The following is a 26,724-nucleotide window of genomic DNA, read 5'->3' on the forward strand; positions in this document are numbered from 1 at the left end:
CCAATGCAAGTACAAGGTAGGAAACCAAAATTCAAAAAAAAAAAAAAAAAGTAAAAAGTGACTAGAAACATTAAACTTTGCGACATAAATGGATATCAGATTAATATTTAGGTGTAAATAGATTCCCATGTGGGAGCAGCTATTATGCAATAGGAATACACCACATTATAGGAATTTGCAGCAGTAATCATGGCATTAAATATGGAGCCTGAGGTGGGGGAAAGGTCTGGCAGTCTTCAAAATTGTGAAACTGATTTTCACATAACTACATTCCAATGAGTGCAATTCTTGATCGATCAAAAGATCGTGCATCTCTCCTTTCAATATTTACAGCTCAAATCATCCACTTAGTTTAATTAATCTCTGTTCCGGGACTGCTATAGCTAACAAAACTATATTTAGCCAGCATATGCATAACGTTGACTACAACGAACAGACCATGTAAAGCAACTTGCCATTGTAAAATAACCAGATCTTCACGTTGTTGTCTGCGGTTGTTAATAATCTATTACCTATCTATTGATCTATAACCAACATCTACTCATTGCTTGAATGCTTTGCCATCATCCTCCTAAACAGACACTTAAAAGAAGAAGGAAACAGATATCAAACGGTAAAGTTTCAAATAAATGCTTACAGCAAGTAACTGAGCCTTGCTTGGAGAGGAGAGACGAGCAAACTTCACTCGCGTGAAGCTTTATTTACAACGAGTCTGCAGAAGCATTGAGTCTGCAGAATCATTCTTAGCTTAGTAGACACCTCTCATTAGAGAAGAAAGCTCATCAAAGAACCAAAGGTCCATTTCATTTTCAACATCCTGAGTTGCATCTGCATTGAGGAAGGCATCAACTAACGCATCCAAGTTTCCCTCCGATTGTTGGGCTTGGAAGAAATTCATCTGGGATTCAAAAGTTGAAAGCTCTTCAGATAGCTTGGGGGCAGTGTTCCCATCGTTAGGTGCTGAAATGTTGGAACACGATATAAGTTTTTCCTCTGGGCAGGCACCTTCAACAAATTGAGCTTCATCACTTTCTACAGCAGCCGACAGAACAGATGATATTTCTGGTGTCCTTGAACACGCCCCAGCCAAAATCAGAAGGTTCAAAAGAGTTACTTCCTTGATCAGAATTGAAGTAAACACCAGCAGCAGCTGGAAGGGCATAAGAGTTAGGTCCCAAATCTCCAGGAGTAGGGCACAAATCGTCATACCCATACAGATTTTTTGTTGGTTTCTCTTCGAAAAAGCCCAATTTTTCATAACATCCATCATCCAAGTTGTTCACAAAAGTGGCGTCGGACAGAACTGGGTTAGAGCTCGCCTTAGGGAGCACCGTCAGAGGATTTACCTTACCAGCTTGCCTCGAGGCAGCCACTGGGGCTTCATCAGGAAAGTTTACCTTAGCTTTCTTGCCTCTGATCCTCCGAGCTTCAATATCATAAGCTCTGGCAGCTTCTTCTGCCGTATTGAAAGTTCCAAGCCAGACTCGAACCCCTTTCTGTGGATCACGTATTTCGGCTGCCCACTTACCCCAAGGACGCTGTCTGATCCCCCTATACTGATTCTTCCTCTTTCTCTTGGAAGACTTCTCAACTTCTTTGTCTGGATCAACAGATTTCAATGATTTGGAGCCTTTCACGTATAAAATGAAACAAGCGCCTCAGTCATCCACAATAGCAGCGTAATTTCTAATAACCAGCCCAGCAACACGATTACGTAAAGATGACTAAGAAATTGAGCAACCTAGAGAAAGAACTCGCACAGACCATGTTCCCTGATAACAGCTGATAGTAAATTACATATAAACAACAGGTTTCATCAAGCCAAGTAATCCGAAAATTTTGTCTTGGTATTTTAATAAAAAAACACAATTACAGAACACGTTCCACAATACCATCTGCACCAAACTGCCAAAAGATCACAGCTTAGATAAAACAAAATTATTCTAGAATTCTTCCAGAGACATCATGTGGCAACCCCATCAGATAGAGGAATTATAATCTAGGGAACCTGCTCTGCAAGAATCTATTTCAGAATCAAATTATGTTTGTACAAAGATTTCCAATCCGAATAAACAGATTACATGAATCTTGATAATCTTACCATAAAAATTTGCTAGGAAGAGCAAACATATCAGCATAAGATTGAACTGAAGCTAGCTAAAACTTAAATGCACACCGAGCCATTTAATTATGCTCACACTCACGACAGACCATGAAAATTTCATACACCGAACAAGAACTTGCAAAAGAATGATAATGAAATAAATGATCATCTTCTATCCTGATAAGTTTTAATTTTTTTCTTTTTTATACATGACAATGTTCAATTTTTTCCAGTTAATAATGGAAATAGCAACTTGGCTTCACGTTCCACAGTTGCAGATAAAGTTATCTTATTTTAATAGATGAATAACCATAAACTCCTAAATAGAATACCAATCATTTCAACAGAAGTAAAAAAATTTAAAATTCACTTCTAGTTAAATGCAACAATTTTGGCAAAAACAAAAATTGCAGTCCCAGCCCAAAGAGTAGCCATATAATAAATGGCATACCAATAATTTCAACACAAGGAATAATTTTTACAACTCATGTACAGTTACATTCAGTTTTTTAGGTAGAACAAAAAAAATCCTAGTCTAAGCCCAAAGAATAGCCATATCCTCTGAAATAAATCAAGTGAAGAATACATGAATAATATTGACCCAATAAACAACGTCTGTCAACTGCTGTCTGCTAACCACACCCTCCCCCCTCAAATGCATTCCTCACAGAACCTCACAAGAAATGCCCAAACTTCAAGGACACTAAATCTAAACTTCAGCCCGAAGAAGAAGAAAAATATCCAAGACCCAGAAAACAAAAATACTACAGTCAAACCTCTCTACAATAGCTTCGTTTGTTCTAGATTTTTTTGGTTTTTATAGGGAAGTGTTATTATAGAGAAAATATATTATAACATATCATGGACATTGGTTCCAAAAGAAACATGGCTTTTATAGTGAATGGTTATTATATAACGATGTTGTTATAGAGAGGTCTAACTGTACTACCCTTTAATCCAAACTAGTTTGGCTCAGCTATATTAATCCTCAATATCTATTTCACTCCACTTGAGCTCATTTCATTCCCACCAAAAAGAAAAAATTAACATTCCCTCCGTCCTAATTTATGTGATGATACTTCTTTTTAGTTTGTCCCAAAAATATTCACACTTTTTTACATATAGAAACAATTTAACTTTAGACTTCTAATTTTACCCTGCACTCAAACAACAATTGTCGGTCCTCATTGGTAGCCATCAACAACATCTAAACGACGGAACCCCAAAAGACTAAGAGGTACCATTTCCAAGTACGATGGATCACATTTGCAATATCAATTACAGACACAAAATATAGACAACAAGCTTTAGAAGTATTTCTTTCTTAAGGGAGTACATATTAAGGTTTCTCTGCATTTTCTAGAAACCCAGATAGTAAAACAGTCAAAGAAAATTACCAGCAGAGGTTCCTCCAGATTGTTCAGAAGCAGAGAAAGCAGCAAGGGGCTTGAGTTCATCCACCTCATCATCAGAGCAATCCTTAAAGTCCTGAAAGTCAGCCTCAAAGTCATCATAATCAAAATCAACAACCTCAGATCTCAACGGCTTTGAGTATTGGTAATTAAAAGGGTTCTTCTTTTTCTTCTTATTGTTCAGATTGGAGCAGCCCCATAACAAGTCGGCGGTGAGTCGGCGGGATGATCGGGGTGGAGGTATGCAGTCGGAGATTATGGCACCACCGCACATTCTTTAGCAAGTTATTTTCTTGGGAAAGTTTGTTTGTTGCGGATTTTCCGAGAAAGTTTATTACTACTTAGGAGGGTACAAGATTATGCTAAGGGATACGGTAACTATTATATAGGGTGGGGCTGTAAAATAGCAGCAACGAGGCGCGGCGGATATTTGGTTGGCCTAGTTTACATTTATGCCCCTACCGGAGGTGCTTAATTACGTTTTACCAATATTGAAAACGAAAAAAGTAGTCTCTAATCTTTTTACCGATGAAACAACTTCATCTATGTAATAAATAATAAAACAATAAAAGAAGAAGAAAAAGTATTACACGAAGAGTAGCAAGAGAGAATTTTTATTGATTTTAGGATAATTTATAATGGGGTAAGGCCCCTCTATTTATAAGGAAAAAATGTCTTAGCCACAAAGTAAAACTCTTTAAAAGATAAACATTCAGTCTAATTACACTTCTGTTCATAACACTCCCCTTGAATGTCTACTCAATAAGTAATGTGTCTCGTTAAAACCTTAACTAAAATAAAATCCAATGGGAAAAAAATTCTAGAAAAGGAAAAAGAGTACACATGTTTAATAATACGTCTTTTGGTTGCCTCGTTAAGAACCTTGCAAGGAAAACCCAGTGGGACAAAACCTTGTAAGGGAAAAAGAGTACAACGCGTATTCATTCCCCTGATGAGAGCATCAATTCACATCCTTCAACTTTCGCATCCCAATCTTGTACACTAGTTTCTTGAAGGTTGACATCAATAGAGATTTGATGAACAAATCAGTCATATTATCACTTGAATGAATATGTTGCACCTTGAAATCATCATTCTAGTATATATATAATGTCTTCATATAATGTCGTGGAATCGCCTTTTCAATATCTCCATAGAGGTAAAAATTTCCGCTATCATATTATCATACTTATAGTTATAGCAAGATACAATGTGCACAAATTGCACTTTGGATGTAGTACTTCATGACCAAGAATTATATATACTTAAAGCAATTTAAATCCTTCAAGGGTTGTCATATAAGTTAAGTCATATAAGCCACATGAATGGACTTTAGATGCATATCAAGTTTTTATGTCATGCTAGACATAAGATAGATAAGAGTGATTGCACTCGTCATTGACTTTATACTTTCAAGTGTTTGAATTACATGTCCAAAACTACATGTCTTTCATAACCAATTCTACTTGAATTGTTTCTTCAAACTTAAGATCCTCATATATATTCAGCGGTACCATAGATGTCGTCGACAAATATTTTATATCAGTTTCAATATTTTTTTCATAGAGATCTCTTCATTCATATTTTCAGGTACCTGAATCTCTCCTGAGATTTTATGAAGTTTTATGCCATGTGATCTTCTAGATCACTTGCCTCCTTTATTATGATCACTTTGATCATTTGCTCATCTTCTTTATTAAAAGTTTATTTGAAACCGATTTGCTATACGCTTTAAGTATACCATAGACTTTGTCCTTCTAGGACTTAATATGAGCATTTGCAATTAGAATATAGTTACTTTCTTTAGGTAAGCAAATGCGTCTGGCATGCTTTGCAATATATTGCAAATGAATTATCTTTTTATGAACTTCAAGTTCATATTATCTTATTCGAGGATCTAAATGTACAAATGATAATTCATTCCACGTAACTTTTCTCAATTGTTTATTATATCTCCCCCTCATGTTAGAAAAATTAACTTGTTTTCTCAACCTTGAGAATCCATCTTTTGTGTTATGGTGTTAATCAAAATATACACCGCATATCAATAATAATAAGATGAAAATATTTGGTTCCTAACACTGAACCACTTGTGAGGGGAGAATGTAATATACTTTCGTATATAACGTATATCAAACTGATATAAATAACTTTATTTTCATAAGCAATAGTTTTATTATTAAGTAGAGGCACTCAATAAATCATCTTGCTAAACCAGTTGTGATGTAAACCAACTTATCAAGATAAACTATCTTGAATAGAAAATCTGGAAATTATGCTCTAAATTAAATTATTGAGCTAATTACTCGCAAACACCAAGTTGCGGTTTAATAATAATCGCACTTATAACCATCTCATAGATGCATCTTATGTGGTATACATGGAAGGTGAATGGGCCAATAGTCACTTTTGATATTTTCAGTATTCATGGGATTGAATCCCAATTTTAATTGGTCTATTAATTAATGAGAACAAACAACATAAGAGAATTCGTAAAGAACTTTCTAGTTCTTTAATATTTACCCATGTGAATTCTCTTTTATTTTTGCACATCATACTCAAATTAACATGGGTAATCAATTATGCCAATTGGATAAATTATCAATATTGATAAATTTCAAGTTTATACCATGACGTGTGCAATTATCAATAAACTCTAAGTTTATTACGATATGGGTTTTTATATCAAGAAACATCCACTTTATTGTGGTATTCTTTTATTTATGTAGTACAAACTGAAGAATAAAGCGGGTAACTTTTCCCATAAATATTACCCCGCTATAAGTTGTAGTAATAGAAGATATTAAATCTTTTCTTTATTATAGTCTCAATATAACCAATCGCTTTCACGAATATTTTAGAGACTCAATAAGTTTCTCTGAGACTTACTATAACACAATGTCTCATTGATAATTATTTGTATTCCTCCAAAATATTATTAATTGGCTCTTCCAGAGCTCTCAATTAATTTGGTACTACCACATATTCATCAACATTCATATGGTGAATATCTCTTTTAAAGAGAAAGTTATACCATTACGGTTATGGTCAAAATTATATGCAAGATATGTTTCTTGCATTAATGTTATTCTTTAATAATCACATTACCAAAATATTTTGGCGTGCAATAGGTACATGACCAATGACCACTCATGCCATAATAATGACATTATTTTCTTATATCGTCTCAAACCTCCTTCCAGAGGTGAGTGTGGTATATTCACTACCACTAGCACGTTTATATTCTTCCAAGAATGAATATGTATTCAAAAATCAGATGTTGTCACATTCACATCATAAATAGACCATAATCATCTATATGTATTTTATAAAATCTCATGTCAAATCGATGACAAATATTACTTTCACAGAGTGAAAGATTATTTTGAGAATCCTTATTATTCTCATTATCACAATGATGACGATTATAATTCCGTCTATTGTCACGCCCACATCCATTGATACCTTCACGGTAATAATTTTGTCTTCTTTCATACTTATCACATATTGCTATCACATTCTCTTAAGGGAATGAGAATGGAGCAAATTCAATGGGACGGGTTTTCAATTCTTTGCCCACAATCATGGCAAGGCATAAATATTTCACCACTTTGGGTGGTTATAATTTTTTACTAACTCCATTAGAGTTATAATCAAAATTTATTGTCTTTGCTTGTATTTAAAATTAAATTATAGAATAAAAGAGAAAAATACGGTAAAATACATACCTTAAATCAAGAATTTAATCATGAAGGAAGTTCATGGAACAATTGACAATCATTATGCTCAATCCCAAAGCTTTTACTCAATTGGCTAGAGTCTCGTGCTAATAACGTGTAATGAAACAATAAAAAAGAAGAAGAGTATTGCAACGAAAAGTAGGGAGAGGGAATTCTTATTGATTTTGTGATGATTTATAATGGGGTAAGGCCCCTCTATTTATAGGGAAAAAATATCTTAGCCACAAAGCAAAACTTTCTAAAAGGTAGATGTCACGATCCAAACCCCGATCGTGGTGACGCCCAACACATTGCTAGGCAAGCCCGACCATTTACGCAACCTTAGCCAAATAATCTAAATAAATAAATAAATGTTCACTACTATAATACCAATTTAGTGCGAAAATTCTGATATAATCTCTAACATTCGAAAACCCCAAAAATAAAATACTAAATAGTTCACAGAATCTGGTGTCACGAACATGAGCCTCTAGAAGCAGATTATTCACCTATTACAAGTCCGACTAGGAAAATAATACGAATAAAATAATAAAAGATAGAAGGGAGAGATCAAGGCTGCGAACGCCATGCAGCTACCTCGACACTCCCAGATAATTGCTGCTCAGCTAACAAGCCTTCACTCACCCTTTGGTGTACCTGGATCTGCACACAAGGTGCAGGGAGTATTGTGAGTACTTCCAACTCAGAAAGTAATAAATATAAATAAGGTCTGAGGATAAGAAATCCTAAATAAACACAAAGTAAAGCTAAAAATACCATTAAGCAGCAATGCAGTTAGAATAAACATCAGAACAGATGAAGAAATAAATGACAATTAAATATGCAATGCAACACATAAACCGGCACCTCCAGTACCCCGCTGCGGCCGTGCAGCTCGTTCCATTTATTTAACGTCGACGGCACTCACTGGGGGTGTGCAGACTCCGGGAGGGGCCCCTTACGGCCCAAGCGCAATAATAAGCCATCTCGTGGCATCAAACAGGCCCTTGGCCTCATATCAATATCATTATAATACTACTGCGGCGTGCAGCCCGATCCCATACTCAGTCCAAAAATCACACAATAGTATAAAAATATTCAATCCAAACTTCATTTAAAATATTAACTTAATTTCTAATTTAAGAAAATGGCTGAGATTTCAAACACAGTATTAAATACCAGGACTGAGTTTAATATTTATAAATATGGTAAGAAACCATTAAAATAATCCCTGAAGGATTCGAGTAGTTGGCACGAAGCCCAATTATGACAATTAATCCCTTTTTTATAAGGATATTACAAATCTACAATCAAATAGGTATCAATTTTATTAAGCGGGACGGACCAAGTCACAATCCCCGACGGTGCTCTACCTCACGCCCGTTATCCGGCGTGCAAGTCACCTCACATAGCACTACGTTATGCAAATTCGGGGTTTCAAATCCTCAACACAGCATTTACATTTATTACTAACCTCAAGCCGGCCAAGGTCCTAGCTTGCTATGCCCTTGCCTTTCGAATTCACCTCTTCGTGCGTCGAATCTGACCAAAACCACAACGAATACGTCACAATATGCTAAGGGAATATAACCCAATCGCAAAAGACTCGAAAAACATCGAAAATCACGAAGTTGGCAAAACCCGAGCCCCGGGCCCACATCTTGAAAAATTACAAAATTCACATCACCGGATTCCTCGTCTCGCCACGAGTCTATACATATCAAATTTACCAAAATCGGAGTCCAAATGACCCTTCAAATTCTCATTTTTGTTCTCTTAGGTTTCAAGCCCTAAACCACCATTTTTGACCTTAATTCCTTGAGTTTTCAGTGTAATTTCATGTATTTGCATGATAAAATTGTGTTCTAAGTCCAAGAATTCTTACCTGATCGAAGTCCTTGAATTTCCTCTTCAAAAATCGCTCAAGAACACCCCAAGTCCGAAGTGAAAATATGAACTCTTTTGAAATTTCGCGAAGGAATTAAAACTCCTTTCTGATCAGTTGTTTCCGCTTCTGCGGTGCCTTTGTCGCTTCTGCGATACCGCATCTGCGGTCATTTTCCGATTCTGCGGAATTTCATTTAAAAACCCAAGGCCGCTTCTGCGACATAATGTTCGCTTCTGCGGAACTAACTCTCCAGCTCAAAAATCGCTTCTGCGAAACTACCCTACCAGGCCATAAGCCGCTTTTGCGACCCTCCTCACGCTTCTGCGGAACCGCTTCTGCGGTCCATTTTCCGCAGAAGCGAAAATATCAGGTATCAGCTGCAACTTGAAATTCCTCAACTCAAATTTCACCCCGTTAGCCATCCGAAATCACCCCGAGGCCCCCGGGACCTCAACCAAAGGTACCAACACATCTTAAAACATTATTCAAACTTGCTCCAATCATCAAAACACCTCAAACAACGCTAAAACCATCATTTTTCATCGAATTCAAGCCTAAGTTCTTCCAAAACTTCCGAAACACGCATTCTATCAGAAACCCAACCAAAACACCTCCGAATGACCTGAAATTTTGCACACACATCCCAAATCACCTAACAAAGCTACTGCAACTCTCAGAATTCCATTCCGACCCTCGGATCAAAATCTCACCTATTGACCGGAATTCGCTAAAATTCTAACTTTGCCAATTCAAGCCTAATTCTACTCCGGACCTCCAAAATCACTTTTGATCACACTCCTAAGTCACAAATCATCCCCCAAAGCTAACCAAATCATCGGAATTCAAATCCGAGCCCTCTAACACAAAAGTCAACATCCGGTTGACTTTTCCAACTTAAGCCTTCTTAAAAGAGACTAAGTGTCTCATTTCTTATCAAAACCGTTCCAAACCAACTCTAACACATCAAATACTGATAATGAAGCATGAAGAAGCATAACATGGGGGAAACGGGGCGGTAACTCACGTGACGACGGGTCGGGTCGTCACAATAGACATTCACTCTAATTACAATTCTACTCATAACAATCTAGAATATTAACTCCATTATTTTAGGAAATCAAGAAAATATAATTTTTTTTTTCAATTTCATGCTTGCTTCTCCAAAAAAGGCATATATTCATTAATTATTTTACTTTTTTTAGAAGAAAAAAAGACGGACAATAACTAATAATGTTCTTAGAGTGTATCAAAACCTTAATGACAGATAAAATGACTAGAGGGAGTAGTAAAAAAGATATTGATATGTATTATGACCTTAATTAATTCATCCATCTAAATTGAATCTTAACTAAGATCACTATGGCTTTCTACTTCACTATGGCTTTCTACTCTATCTTCATGTAAAATTAAAAATAAAAATTAAATTCCATCTCTCATATGAGATTGGGTTGTTCTCTCTATCTATCTAAATGGGAAACCCTCAAATAATTCAAACTCAACAAGGATAAATGTTTAATGATGGTGATGAGGTCAAGTCAACTAGTCAAGCTAAGAATTTTCACATTTTTATCTCTTTTTTTTTCTTTTTATACTGTTAAACGATTCGTATTTCATACTTAAAATTAAATAATTGAGTCACAAATATCATAGATTATTAGACCTTAGCCAGCTGGATATAGCCAGCTAGATTTGAACTTGCCGTTCTGCTTATTGATATGTAATACTAGTTGTGGAAAAAATAATTCCCGTCCCTAGAACTTTTCAAGTATATTAAAGGGTTTCAATGTGAATAAAAGAATATATAGACCTAATCAAGACTTTTCCAATGAGAATTTTTTTTAGTTTTGTAAGTAACAAATTGTTATTTATAAAAAAGAAGGCAATAAGAAAATAATTACAAACTAAACTAAATTAAACCATAATTAAATAAAGAGAGCCTATACACTAAATAATAAAATTTAATTATAAAACAACTAAAAAAAATTCAACATAAATTAAATTAAATTAAAAAATATAAATAATTTCAACAGATATACCTACAAGGCTTAGAAAATTTTATGAAGGGGAGAGCTAAAATTACCTTTTGAAGTAAAATAAACTTATAATTTGTTAATTTAATTAATCAACAAGCCAAGGTACGGTTAATTTAATTTGATGCAAAACAGTTTTACTAGCCTACCAGTTGCACATTCTTGTTGCTATCTATATACAAAAAAGTACAGCATGTGCATTGGCCAGGAATCGAAAACAAGACCTCACCCAAACTATGAACCCACTTGACCACTTTTGCCTAAGCAAATCATATGTCACGTGGAATATGATTTTTATATAGAGTTACCCTGCTTTAGTTGTAATTTACATAGATACACATTAATAATTTTCGATCAAGCGGGTTCAATATGTGGGTCCGCCCCGAATTTAAAGGGTGGACGGTGGATTCTCAATTTGGTTGAGCTAATCAACCTTAAGAGTAATTACGTAAACCAATAATGATCTTTATGAGCTTGTTTGGAAAGTCATTTTGGAAATAAATTTGGGTGTAATTACACAGTTTGGCATGTTTGTTTGGCCAAGTAATTACTTGGTCAGCATGGAATTGGGTGTAATTGGAGGGGTGTAATTACACTCTCCAATTCTCAAAGGGGAGGTGAGAATTGGTGGTAATTACACTGTGTAATTACAAGGTTGCTTTTTACTCCCTCCGGTCCAAAATAAGTGATTTTTTGGCCTTTTTCTTGTGATCCAAAATAAGTGATTTTTCCAGATTTCAAGAATGAATTAATTATTTTTTTCCTACATTGCCCTTGGAGTAAATAGTGTTGGAATACGTGTTAGGAGTGTTTATGTGAGATAGTAAAGGTTATATGGTCAATTCCATTGCTAATTAATGCTAAAAGGTGGATTTCTTAATCTGTGTGAAAACATCCAAAAAATCACTTATTTTAGACCGGAGGGAGTAGTTTCTTTCCTTTTTGTTTTAATTTTAATTTTATTTTCTTTATAACTTTTTATTTTTATTATTTTAATTTTTTATTTTTACTTTTTATTTTCTTTTGAAATTTTAAAATATATTTTTCTTTGTACATTATTTATCTTTTATTTCTGTATCTTTACTTCTCGCGATTCCATGTAATTGCTTACTATATTTTGTTTTTTATTTATTTTCTTATTCTATTTTTTTAAACTGCACCCCCTAATATTAGAAATAATGAGTCATTAACAAACTTGGCATATAATGAGTGATGCTATTAAAGTGAAATTTTATTGTTGAATGTGGTTATAAACTTATCATGTTTCTTAATTATTAAGTTGCACTGGAACTTACTATTATTATGTTGGAATTTGACATATGTCAATCTATTTTATTTTTTTTGAATTTTGNAGCTGTCTGACAATCCCATGTAAAACCGTTGTCCCAACATCTGCTCTGGAACACCATGGTGGGGACACATAACCAACATTCCTTTAAACCTGCCCCATGTCTCGTGTAGTGTCTCCATTGGTTTCTGTTTGAAGCTCACAATCTCATCAATTTGTTGAGCGGTCTTGTTGGGAGGATGGAACTTGTTGTGAAATTGCTTGACCAACTCATCCCAAGTTGCTATAGAGTTTATGGGAAGCGAGTTTAGCCAAACCTGAGCAGCTCCTGTCACCGAGAATGGAAACAATAATAGTCTGATTGCTTCCGGAGTCACGTTCGGTTGCCTTTGAGTTTTGCAAATAGACAGGAAGTTCTTTAAATGTTGCTGAGGGTCTTCTGTTTGTGTCCCAGAAAAAAGTCCCTTGTTCTGCAACAAGTGTAACATGTTATTTGTGATCTGGAACGATTCAGCTTGTATCGCAGGCACAATAATGGCAGTGGCCAGATTGTCAGCTGTGGGTTGTGCCCAGTCATAAAGTGCACCCTCAGGCACAGGAGGTGCCATTTGCTCATCCCTGATGTTCCCGTTGGGGTCGTTCACGTCGCCCATGTCAGTTTCGAGTTGGTGTGTTTGTTGCGATTGTTGAAGTCTTTTGTTTGCACGATTCAATGCCCGGAATGTCTTCTCGGGGTCTGAGAGTCCTTCAAGTAGTTCTCCAGTCCTCGTAGAATTTCTAGGCATGCACCTGTGTACCCAGATCAACGACCGTCAAAATTTTCAATGAAAAAGTTGGTAGAGAGAAAACTGACTACAGTAAGAATCTTTGTATTTCTGTCAATGGCAATTTGATAATTCCGTTAACTCCCCGGCAACGGCGCCAAAATTTGATCACGCCCAACTATGCCGTATAAAAGGACAATGCGGTCGCTGCAAATATAATCCGGTTTACAAGTCCGGAGTCGAATCCCACAGAGAGTTAACCTATCAACTGCTACCTTCAGACCCATCAAGTCTTCAGAACCGGCTTCCCAAATATTCAAATTCTCAGTTGATTGTTCTTTAATAACTAACTTGCAAGTAAATAAAAGGCTATAACTAAATTAGAAGGGTTGTAAACAATTATGAAAAAAGGCTAAGGCAATGATTTCCCCTATTGATGAAATCCCTTCTGTTTATGCTCATACAAATTTACCCACACATCTCTATCAATCTTGAACGCTAATCTTACCGCAAATCTCTCCCGAGTAATCACAGTAATCTACTATTGCACTCTCCCGAGATACACTAGCTTGCTTAAATTCGCACAATTCAATTTAAATTGCACCCAAGGCTTCGTTATTCCTAATCCCGCCTTTAAACCCGCAATTATAGATTCCTCTAATAATCTAGGAGTGGTGTTGTTCAACAATACCCTAAATATGCACTCTTTTCCAAGTTATGCACACTAAATAGGCACAGCTAATTGAGGATCCTGTCAATTAACTACAACGAACACGAAGTTGAACAAATAAAGATTTAACTAGCAATTTGTATTCACATAAACAAGAAGTTCATCACTCAAATAGGGTCCATCAAAGCCTTAGACAAGGAATTTAGCTACTCATGACTATGGGAGAATAAACTAAGATTGAATTCATCATAAAATCAAAAGAAAAGAAGAAAGATGTTTAGAGTACTTTCTCACAATTGTTTTTCTTGCTAAGAACCCTTAGAAATCAATACCCCCTTCTTTTGGGCGAAGTCTAGCGTTTTAAATAGGGTTTAGGTCTAAAAATCCCGTGTTTTACACTTAAGTCCCCGAAGTTTACTGTACCCACCGCGGTCGCGGTAGAACCGCGGTCAAACGCCTTCGCGGAATCTTCAACCTTCAGAGACTGCCTTCCACCGCGGTTTCACCGCGGTCGCGGTAGAACCGCGGTGGAACTTGTACCCGGGCATTTTGGCCTGTTTTGAATGGGTTACTTTGGAAATTCAACAATTAGCCTCTTTTCATCAATAATTGACTCCAAAACCGCTCCTTAGCCTTCCTTACACCTATTTCACCTGCAAATCATGTAAAGCACTAATAAGAGCATTTTGTTGTCATTTTCCACATTAAAAGTTCACAAGAAGGTGATTATTTGGTGCGTGATTATAGTCAAATTCACCTATTATCAACTACCCTGATAATTAAACCAATTCCAATTACAGGGTGACTTTCCAAACAGACTCTATATTGTTTGTTGCTTTGGTTAAGCTGAAATTCTACTAGATTGTTCACCAAATCCTTAATTAACGCTTTTACAACAAACATAAAATTAGGCATTTTAAAGTTATTTTGGTTAAGCCTACATTTGTCACTACGTAAATAAGCTGTACATATAATTCCCTTTAATCTCTATACTCATAATTCTATAGCGCAATCACACTGCATCTATCAGAAAAATACAGTGACATTATTATTTGTAGAGTCAAAATACCCATTTGTCCCAAAAAGAAAGACGTTATTAGTATTGAGAGTCAAACAATCTTTCTTTAATTATAGAAAAAACATATTTAATTATTTCCAAATATTTTAAACTATATGTGATTGGTATTATAGCTTATGTAGCTCGTGAATTTGTAATCTTTATTTTAGAAAAACTAAAATATCTACGTCTGAATTCATAGAAAAGATTAGATGCGGTACTGCACCGACTCTCATATGCTGCAATCCTCAGTCTTTTGGGAGTAATTTTTCTTTGATTATGCTTTCTCATATTTTTTTTAACTACAAAATTAATGAATTATAGTAGTACTAAATAATTTTTCTTATGTTAGAGAATACGTTCTAAGTATTACATTAACACCAACCCCTCAAATGATGAATGAACAGTGAGTTTCAGCCCTTGAAATTGAAGAATAGCCATTGTCATGGAGGTGCAATTTCTACATGTTAAACTCCAGGATAGTATTCGTGGAATTCCACTAGTAAAAGTTGAACTTCCATAACAATGGCTATTTTTCAAGAGCAATGCATATTTTTAGCCGTTCTAAAAAAACAATAACCAACAAAATGTATATTTTTGTATATATATGTATTATATATAAAAATATGCATATTTTATATACCTTTCGGCTAGCAAATGCAATTAGTTTCAACCAACCAGCCAGCCAGTTTTGTATTTTGCCCATTTTCCAATTACAGGGCCAAAAAATGACTAGCCTGCGCTATTACTGTGCTACTTCATAACTTGAACTCACTTGTTGTTTCCTCACTTGCATCTAGGGGTGGCAAACGGATGAGACGAGTCGAATATGGACAGGTCGAAAATAGGTAATGCAAAAATGAATAAATTATCCGACCTGACCCATATTTAATACAGATAAAAAACAAATTAACCAGCGAATAATATGAATATCCATATTATATATGGCTTCTTGAATATGATCACTTTTGGGAAAATTCCTAGTCTCTCAAACTTGAGGAACCCCCAATTTGAGGCTTTGAGGAACCCCTAATTTGAGACTTTACAAATGTAAAAGTTAAACCCACTAGTTATCCATTTTCTAAGTGAATAATATGGTTCTTATCCATATTTGACCCGTTTCTAAAAAGTTCATTATCCAACCCATTTTTTAATGGATAATATGGGTGGATAACTGTATTCTTTTAACCAATTCTTTTAACCCCCTTGAATCCTACGGGAATTTCAAATGATCAAAATAAATAAACAAACAGGGACTTGAAAAACTAGATGATGAGATTTGTGGAACTTTAGAAAAATTAATTCCACCAAGAAAGCTACAACATGTCATATCCTCCCTCTCTCAAAGGAGGATTATATATTACAAAGACTTGCCATGAGATGCAGCCTCATTAGCCTGCAGTCTTAACCCACAACCCCCTCCAGACTTCATCATCTCTTTCCCTATATCTCTAGAACTCCAGAACTCTTCCTAACAACAACAGCACTTCCTCGTCTCCGCCTTCCATTTTCTTTTCGCCTTTTCACTTCTCTTCAGTATATGTGTCTTTCTCTGTCCGTCCAGAACATAGCTAATGCCTTGTAATACAAGCTCAACTAATTTCTCAGCAAAAAACAGATGATGTTCTAAGATGTATAAAATGAACTGGGATCAGCAGAACCCAATAATTGCGGTACTGAAGCCATTAGGCTTAGGCTCAGGAATATCCGTTCATAGTTTTCTGCACTTTCTTCTTGAAATTTGTAACGCTGCATTGTGGACATATGTATTCCAGTCCATCTGTCTTTGCATAGTCCTGCCAAAAAAAACCCAAGAAGAAAGAAACCATACTTCACATCAGAACTCTTAAAAAGGTTTCGACGAAAGAGGTGACGGAGGTAAACACGGTACCTTGAAGGCACCAAGACCCGGTCTTCTGTCACAGCCAAAATGTGCCCACTCACCACAAATCCCACAGTTAACCCAATCTCCAGCAGCACTACTGGAGGCACACAAGAAACATCATGTTAGATGACCATTATTACAACCAGCAACACACATTTGACACACTGAAAACAAAACGAAAGGGAATTGACCTGTGACATAACAAGCAGCACTCTCCATCCACATCATCATGGGCCAGTTCGTACTCCAAAAGATAAGTCTCGTAATGCCTTTTAAGTGTATTCCCAACACCCTGAGTTCAAGAAATTATTGTGTTAAAGGAGCTGTTCAAATTTCTACAGGTATACATAAAATACTAAGGGATCGAAAATGAGAAGGTAAAAATCCTCCAGTAACATAGTTCATATGTGAAAGTACAAGGCATCTGCAAAACTTGAACATAAACAAACATGCATTTCTTTCGACCAGGTCCGAGTATATGAAAGAAGTAGGGTGACATCCCAGGCAATTTTAAGGTTTACAAGTAGCTACCACTAATCCACCCTTTGGTTCAGAGAGAGAAACATGCTTAGTCAAGAAGTTGTTCTTGGAATAGAACAGGCTACGATATGTCATATTGAGTAAGAGGGCTTACCGTCATCCTATTGGTTACTGTGTGATTTCGCATCTTTGAGAAAACTTGTCCTTTCCAATTGATGCCATTGCCAACATGAAAACCACCCCTTGAAACCACCTGAAGAAAATTTAATTTACAAATTACAACGATGATGCTTGATAGTCTTGTCATTTTTTCTGCAAGGCAATACTAAATATATTGCTATGCATCTTGCAGATTTCTGACAGTTCCTCTTAATAAGCAAAAAATACAAGACAAGAAAGCTTACCTCCCTATACAAGTTAAAGAGGTCAAGGCGTTTGGCATTGAGAATCGCATCTGGAAACTCAGCAAGGCCACCTTGAGGAATGAGACGAGTGTGTCCACGAAGAATTAAAAACTGCATTACATCTTTCAGAAATTCCTCCTGTAAATAGGCCGGGAAGAGAAAGAGAGAACATGAAAATGATATACAATTATCCATACTGTTATAATACAACCAGTAGAGTGAAGTGAAAAAGAGGCATTCGGGGTGTAGTGTATATTTTAAAGCACTTGGTGTTAAAGGAAAACCTCTATCAGGTAATACAAACAAAATAACTTGATTCCATAAGCTTGTGCCAATGGATTCTCATCTTTTTTTTTTAAAAAAAAAGTTGAAAAGTTCCCAAAAAAGCAGTACTTCTGACAGATTGAAAAAAATTCCTGTAAGGCCCCTATACATCACATATTCTAAAATGGATGTAGCAAGTTATTGTCGAAAAATGACAAGTCGCAGAACTAATGTTTGAAATCCACAACTTATTTTTCATTGAAGCTGTAAAAACAGCTAAGGAGTTCTGAAATCAACTATTTACACGGTTCTGTCTATCTTCAAGAATTCTGGTTAATAGGTAAGATCAGATAAATGACATCATCCAACAAAGGAATCAGATTCCTTAAGCAAAGTTATGCATGAAACATATGTGAATGGAAAACCTCATCTTACCTCAGAACACACATGTATTGGACTTCTCTCACAACCATGTTTCTTCAGTGGAAGAGGATTCAAGGATATAATTTGCTTAGCCTGATGTGAGCTTGATGCTGACTTCCGATGGGTAACAGGAGTTACTCCAACACTGCTGCCCTTAGCTGAGGAAGGAATGATGGGCAGATTAGTTTTCACCTGGTTCCCGTCAAGGCTCTCCACCGCTGAAATCCCTGAAAAGGGTAGCATTTTTTGATGACGAACATGAGGAATGGGCCTCATAGCAGCAACTTTGAGTTTTTGTCTAGCAGTCACCACAGGGGTTGCAACACCATTCTCTTCTTTCACCACATGATTTCCAGATGCTAAACCATTTTGGCAAATAGCACTTGTTTCTTGATATAAATTAGGCCTTTTTCTGCTAGGAGCAGGCGGTCTTAACCATGATGGAGGATTGCCAATCTTAAAGTTGTAGGAAAATCCATCCTGCTTCCCTTGCTTTGTGCAGAAGAAAAGAAGCCGTTCAGCATCATCTTTCTCAAATGAAGCTACAGCTAATCCCTGAATGCTAGCAATGCCAAGTGCAACCAAACTACGATATGAAACATCAGGAGCCAATTGTCTCAAAACCTGAAAAGAACAGAGCACGAAGAAGCAAGTTATAAAGGATAACTAAAACCTTAAGCAGGTAGTAAACACCACCCATAATGAAAATATGAGATATAAAAGTGATCCCTGATTAAAATAAAGAGAGCAGCTTTTCCAATAGTGCAAAAATTCGCATACAACATTTAGAAATCAAAGAAATGACAAAGCCTCTATCCAGTATCCAAGTATACACCAATCTCCTACGTTATTATTTTCAGCACACAATCCTTTGCTGGTACAACTATAAAGAGCTGAGTAAGGAAACTTAGAAGAAGAAGAACAATGACTAGATAAGCCAATACAATAAAACGTGGTGTCGAGCCAAGTATTTGGACTATGCACTATCAAATGTATAGACTTATCCTCTAACATACTAAGCAGAGGGAAAATTTTATACGAACAAATATGAAGAGGAGAGATAGGGAACTTAGTAAAATCATGTATACTGATTATATTAACCATTATGTTCAAGGAAAACATGGAGCCAAATTGATTGGATTCCTGCATCTTCTCACGGGGGTATCTCTCAAGAAAATTTAGCAAGGGACAAAAAAAGAGAAACAACAAAGCAGTGCAAATTAAGAACCTGTGAAGCCCATGTAGGAACCTTCATGCAAACTTCAAATACTTCCGACCCACAAGCTACTGACATTGATCTCCGAGGCTCAGATGTAGGTGGTCTATTTTCCTCATCACTTGGCAGTGCATGAACCAGTTCACTGTTTTCAATGATTTCACTTTTGATGTGATTCTCTAATAGCTGAGAATTAACAAGGAAATATACATCATCCAATCAGTCATCGGTGGGCTATTAAAGATCATTAAACTGTACATGAACATACTGCTAAATTTACCAGATCATCAAAACATGTTTGAGCACTGCCTGAAACTAGAAGTGAGATATGAGCCGAACTACTGGTCGACAGATCACATCGCATGGTCACGACACCACGGGAAAATGCACCAGCCTGAAGAGGTGGTGGAAGGGCACTGTATCACAGAGCAGCAATATTAGGGCACAAAAGTTTGACAAGAGAGTACACATGAACTGAAGGAATTTAATCAGGGAGTGTCATATTGTTGCTGTCTTGGCGACTGACAACCACAAGAAAAATAAGCAAACCAAGCAGAGATTCCTCACAAGAAATAAAGTAATTAGCTATTAAACATGTAATTTTCCTTATCTTAAATATGCAATCAACAGGTGGATTAATTTCTAAGATGCCACCCCTTGAAGCAGGTCTGGAAAATAAGATGTTAGAACACCACAAGACCCATTCTGAGAAATACCTGACCCGGTTATGCAGCTTACTCCCTCGCATCTGGAACAAAAAAAGAAAGAGAAGCTTTTTCAGTACTCAATCACGTCTTACCTAGAAAAAACTTTAGTGATTTCAAGAACATCCTACTCTCTCATTATTCAATAGACAAGCAGAAGATAAAAATTTATTGTTCTTTCTGTCCATCCGCACACCACATCGAAGAGATCTATCAATCTATCATTTCAAGTGAAGAAATCTTCTGCTCTTCAACATCTCTTTTAAGTTCTAGATCTATAAATATTTCCTTTTTACTTTCCATTTTTTTTTCTTTTGATAAATGGTGGTGTCTAAGCTAGCTTGCGCGCATCTTAACTATTATACCGAATTCCTGCTACCTCCCACTAAAACAGATAGCAAGGTAACTCTATCCACCAAGGCTTAGGCAGATAGAAGAAAATCACCTAGTGTTTTTCTCTCTACTAGGATTTAAACCCTGGTCTCTCATGGTTTTCACTCACTTGACACTAGAGTACACCCTTGGGTGCATCCATTAACATATCTTAAAGCTCAAGAAAAGAGAATATCACCAGCCTGCCTCAGAAAGTGGAAGTGTGCCATTGCTCAAGTTACACAAAAGTCGGTTTCTACAACAAAAGGTGATCAGACACACTTATCCAGATGGCAGGAAGCCAAAAAGAGGACAAGTCTGAGCTGCTCAAACAAAGAAACTGGTGCATGTTTCTTTCTATCTTGGTCTCAGTTGGGTCATGCCACAAAGCATCAGAGAAGTCTATGAATGCTGGTCTGGTTGGAAAGTTGATAGAGCCATCAGAAAAGTCTGGCAGATGATCCCTGCTTGTATCTTTTGGTGTGTCTGGACGGAAAGGAATCGCAGATGTTTTGATGGGATATCGACTCCAACACACACACTTAAAGCTAGATGTCTCCTTTGGTTATTTAGTTGGCAGTATTTAGCCCCCGTAGATTGCCATATTAACTTTTTGGATTTTGTCAGCTCTTTTGCTTTAGCCTAGTATTTCTTTTCTTTTTTGTATCAAAGCTGACTCTTTCCCCCTCTTGTACTTCTTGCATCTTCTTGATGCCTTTTTCTATATAACTCATTACTTCATCAAAAAAGAAACTGGTGTCAATTGACCATCATCTGAAGTAGTTATAATATCACAAGGAACCACTGCTGCTGTTTCTTCAAGAAATGAAAAATATGTTGCACAAGGAAACAAAAAGGTGCAATGTTGGTGTAACTTACTTCAATGTTTAAGAGGGCATTCAGACCATCTGCTATAGATCCCAACAAGCATTCATCCTGAGCACAAGGAGCCATTCATAACATAAGCAATGTATAGGATTAGTTCCAAATATAACATGATACAACTTAGAAGAAACGCTATGAAGAATATATTATAAGTGTGCTCGCGCGCGCGTAAGCTGTATTCTTCAGCAATACATAAACCGCATAAGGAAAAAGGAGTAAGTTTGACTAACATATCGCATTCATAGCAATAGTTAATCTAAGTTCTTTGAGTTGTCCAGATAATTCGGTTCATAAAGAAATTATCGCATTGTTGTGTACTTGCAGTTGTAATAGACAATCCAACTTTTTGGAGTTTGTTCAGACAGAGGATTTCGTAAAGAAAGGATCACATTGTTGTTTCGACTTGAATTAATTAATGGATTTATATTCTTGGAAGTTGTTCACATAACGATTAGAACATTATCACTCAAAGAAGTGATAGGAAGAGTACATGAAACCAATCCCATACCAGTGAGCATGGCGTTCCACAGATGAGAAACCTCATGTTCACATCATCATCATAGATCTTTATGGCAGGAAGAATACCGGAGTTGCTTTCTTCATCATCTTCAGGACCTGCCTCAGGCGGAGGGACATTGATTTTGGGAGGATCACCAAGCAGGTGAGGACCCAGCTTTCCACTGGCCATCTGGCTCATCTCAGGGACAACTAGGTTGTTTCGGACGCAGTAAAGCCTGAAGGATGCATGTGCAAGTTGGAAAGCATCCCAAACATGACAAGTTGAACTGCAGACACAACCAGAAGACCTCTTGAATCAATTCCTTAATCCTCAAGACATAGAAAGGGCAGCCCGGTGCACTAAGCTCCCGCTATGCGCGGGGTCCGGGGAAGGGCCAGACCACAAGGGTCTATTGTACGCAGCCTTACCCTGCATTTCTGCAAGAGGCTGTACAGATGTAAAATTAAATCATGAATATATTTCATCACAGTTAGCTCTCTGAGCAATGCAATGTGGAAAAGAATTAAATTGCATGGTCAGCTGACTCAAAAGTAGCTACTCCCTCCGTCCCATTTTATGTGACGGTGTTTGACGGGCCACGGAGTCTAAGAAAGAAGGAAATCCTTTTCAAACTTATGGTACAAATCAAGTCATAGGTATTTGTGTGACTATAAATCATCTTATTAAGGGTAAAATTGAAAATTAAAGTTAAAATACTTCTAAAAAAGGGAAGTGTGCCACATAAAATGGGACAAAGGAAAATAAACATGGGGTGCTCCGTTGAAGCTTGCCAAAGAAATCTTTTCACTTAATAAAAAACATAAAATGGGACAGACAGAGTAGTATTTATTTGAATGATGTAAGACTCTAAAGAAGGCAAAAGAGACCTTGCAACATTCAAGTAAAATAGAAGGTCAAGAATGTCACAAGAATCAATATGAAAAGCTCTGTGAAGTCTGACACTAAGCCACCATCAACCTAGACAAGAGTGCAGTGTAAATCTTGGACAAACGTAGCAAACTTGGAAAGGATTAAAATGGAAAATTTGACAATGAACAAAGCAGCAGCAAGAAATAGCTTAATGGGAATGTACAAATCTAGATAGTTCTGTAAAAGGGTTGCATGGCCACATTATTGACGTCAACTGTTAGGACATCTGTTATTCTCTAGCACAGAGAACTAGGCACCAAGAGCAATGAATACATAGGCAGTCCAGAATAATGCATCAAATAACTGTACAGCTTGAGTCAACGGTAAGAATACCTCTGTGCCACACATAAGAATGCCTGCCGAAAATGGGATGCTGCATAGCAGGAAAATGCGCTCTTCCAGTACATCACATACGGAACACCCTACAAATATGAACATATTGGTGGAACCGAAAGAACCATCCATAAAGTTTAAATCGGGAGAATTGACCAGATCATCAGCTGATTGAATGAATCAAGGTAATGTCTCACCTTAGCATGAAGAGCTTCAGCCAATTTTTCTCCATTTGGGAGCTCCAAGTAGACCTGCAGTTGGATCATCAAGTAAACAACAGAAGAAATAATAATAACACAATTTCCTGTCCAAATACTACAAGTATAATTCAACCATTGAAACATTTCAAAATAATTGAATCTTCAGCAGAAAACACCTTAACTTAACCACTAAAAGGTGGCTTGGCTTTTATTTCTAAGCCATTTTTGAATTAAGTGCACTACTGATAGTTAGATATTTCAATAAGCCATATTCACCTTGAATTCTTTTTCTTTTTTGTTGTTGGGTGATTACCTTGAGTTCTATCTTGGTACGACAATAGTAGCTGTATCATTTACATCACTGGTTAGAGGAACAAACACCAATGTGTACACAAGACACAAACCAACATATTAATGCACAAACAACCATAATCTTTATCTCAACTGCTAGACTGACAACATCACTGCAAAAACAACCTTCATCGAAGTAATGCTAAATTATCATTATCCAACCTTCATCGGCTACCGATGTGTTATCTACATCAGCGTAATTGGGGAAACGCAGGTCAACGGTGTTTAATACATGTGTGCTGGTCAACTTAAGGTGTTTAGCAGGGAAATCGCAAAGTTAGGGACCGGCTTTACAAAACCATGCATGTGGAGGTGTCCATTTGTGTATTATTTTCTTGACAAAATTATCCAAGACATATTAAAATCCAACAACTTGGTAATGACTGACAACATAACAGGAAATACCAAAGCAGAAGTAAATGAACTGTTCAATGCAATAGTAATAAAATTCCAGAGAACATCTGACCAAGGGAGACACAAGAAGATACACTACTAGCACAAATTCTCCTGAACAGAACTAAGGAAGTAAAGTCACATACAGCGGTTGGAAGCGTGGCACTAAAAAGTCCAGAAATGGCTTCCGCAGAAGACAAATCAACACCTCCCCAAACAAGGGAACCAACTTCATCATTCGAAATGCGTTCTCCTTGCAAACACACAATATTTGGCTGCCACGAGTCTAAAACTTTACGAAATTCATCTGTACTGGGGTTTTTCAAAAGTTGCACCTACATTTACAAATTATAAGTGACGTAAGAATCCAGCTCACTAGCCAGGGCGATGACGAACCTCCTAATGAGAGCTATCAACCAAAAACATGTAAAATTAGAGATACAAAACAATTTAAGAACGATACCTACCTCCAAACGCCCTGATGACACAATCTCCGGGAAGCAATATCTCGGCTTACCATCTTTTACATCTGGCTTCTGATCATATTCAGCAGTTTTCCCACATACTACTGCAAGAAGACTGCAACTTTGTCTAGAAGCTCCTTGATTATGAAACATCACTTTTAACCAGGCTCTCCTTTTCTAAAACTACAGGTTCACACCTTCAAAGAGTATCTCACTACAGCAGCCAAAACCCACTCCACCATAATCTTGTACCCTCAATCTAAACCCTTTAGCAAACCCTGCCCAAAGAAACAAAAAACTGAAGCTCTATTATAAATGTAGAGAACATATTATTAAACCCAGAAGAGCAAAAGCACCAAACTTTTAATACATGCATAGATCAAAACAAGGTAGCAAGAAACTGCAACATTCTAATCTCAAAAATAACCATAACCCACTTGAAAATTCAAGCTTTTGATCTGAAAAACAACCTAATTCATAAAAATTAACCATACCCCACTTGAAAAAAAATAAGATTTTAATCTATAAAATAACCTTAATCCAGAAAATTAAACATACCCACTTCAAAACGATCAAGATTTTGATGTCAAAAATAACCCTAATCCCCAAAATCAATGAATAATCAAACGAGCAGGCCGGAAAAAAGCAAAAAGAAAGGGTAAAGCCGAACTGAGTATAAGCAAAAAGGCACTCACTCACCAGATAGAGAAATTAGAAAAATATCGAGGACCTCCGTACATTAGCTCCAAAATCCACTCCACGAATAGAGTAAAGAATGAAACCCTAACGACCCTTTTAAAATAAAATTTACTAACAACTAATCAATGTAGAGGAAAAATAAATAGAATAGAATAGGGGAAGTAAAAAAGTTCGTGTGATTTAAGAATCTTTTTTCTCATCTCTTCTTTGCTGTTAATTAGTGTAAGAAGTATTATCTATTCCCCGAGGGATTGGTATCGATTGCTAAATCAACAGTCAAGAAAAAAAGAAAAGTGAATAAATAGTTTGTTCTTAATTTTAATCTTACGCTTTCAAATTAAAAACTAACTTGGTTTTGTCTTAGGTTTTGAGTAACAACATTACTCAAGTCAATGAAAAAAAAAAGGGTAAACGGTCTCCTTAATTAAAACAAAGAATAACAGTTTCTGAAAAAATACCACAAAAAGCTAAGAACAAAATTAGAATAAGTAAGAAACCCAGAAACAGAAATGTTCTTTGGAAGTCAAAAAGAGCATAAAAGGCTGAGCTAACTCAATTAAGCCCAGAAATTATTTTACTTCAACTAGGGATTGTAAATAATTCGACCAATTTTTTAATTTATTTCTCTTATTTGTTTTGTTTACATAGAAGGAAATGAGATGGATAACTCATATTGTCTTAAGCTTAGTCCACTTATTTGATCATCCAGACAAATAAGATGAAAAGAAAGAAAATTCTTTCAAAAATTTGTAAAAAGAAAGAATCATTTAATGGACCAGGAATTAAATTAATCGTATCAATAAATTTCTAATATCACATGATTAAATGAACGGAAAAGGGTCAAAACTGTCCCTAGATTATTTGATTTGTACAAAATTATCCTCTTTTCATCTATTGAGCCAAAAATACCCTCATCGTTATTTTAGTGGCTCTATAATGCCTTTATTTCTAATGGACTTATCTGGAAAAAAAAAGAAATTTAATTAATGTCCCTGTGTCACTGTTACCAAACTTAAAAACAAACACCATAACCTATGTTATATTGGCCCGTACAGTAATCCTTTGTTTTTTAAAGACAATGTAACTTCTTCTTCTTCCTCCTTTAATTAAGTTATGCAAATGGTTGCGCCACCACAACAACAAGAAAATTAACAATTTAAGCAAGAAAATGTTTATTTTGGGAATGAAATGAAATGGGCATGGGAATAAAATTTCGGATCCTGACTTAGAAAGTAATTGATTAAATGAGCTTAAATTCATTAATGAAATCAAATGGATATAAATGGGTCT

General features: G+C 36.2%; 1 protein-coding gene and 1 pseudogene across 2 annotated transcripts; both read right to left on the reverse strand.

The window, feature by feature from the left end:
* Window positions 1–235: 235 nt before the first annotated feature.
* On the reverse strand, window positions 236–3,897 carry LOC109244122 (annotated as a pseudogene). Its single transcript, XR_002070670.1, has 2 exons — window positions 3,502–3,897; window positions 236–1,630 (listed from the first exon to the last, which is right to left on the reverse strand). The product of XR_002070670.1 is annotated as an ethylene-responsive transcription factor RAP2-12-like (transcript).
* Window positions 3,898–16,186: 12,289 nt separating this feature from the next.
* LOC109244123 (AT-rich interactive domain-containing protein 4) lies at window positions 16,187–26,032 on the reverse strand. Its single transcript, XM_019411156.1, has 16 exons — window positions 25,435–26,032; window positions 24,739–25,013; window positions 24,418–24,606; window positions 23,525–23,578; window positions 23,328–23,416; window positions 22,074–22,350; window positions 21,560–21,616; window positions 20,321–20,352; window positions 19,885–20,020; window positions 19,617–19,790; window positions 18,401–19,012; window positions 17,702–17,839; window positions 17,452–17,550; window positions 17,009–17,109; window positions 16,824–16,914; window positions 16,187–16,728 (listed from the first exon to the last, which is right to left on the reverse strand). Exons 2-16 carry the CDS (start codon window positions 24,886–24,888, stop codon window positions 16,630–16,632), a joined length of 2,298 nt encoding a protein of 765 aa, XP_019266701.1. The 5' UTR covers window positions 24,889–25,013; window positions 25,435–26,032; the 3' UTR covers window positions 16,187–16,629.
* Window positions 26,033–26,724: the final 692 nt, after the last annotated feature.

The sequence above is a fragment of the Nicotiana attenuata genome, unplaced genomic scaffold, assembly GCF_001879085.1.
Source record: "Nicotiana attenuata strain UT unplaced genomic scaffold, NIATTr2, whole genome shotgun sequence".
Lineage (NCBI taxonomy): Eukaryota > Viridiplantae > Streptophyta > Magnoliopsida > Solanales > Solanaceae > Nicotiana > Nicotiana attenuata.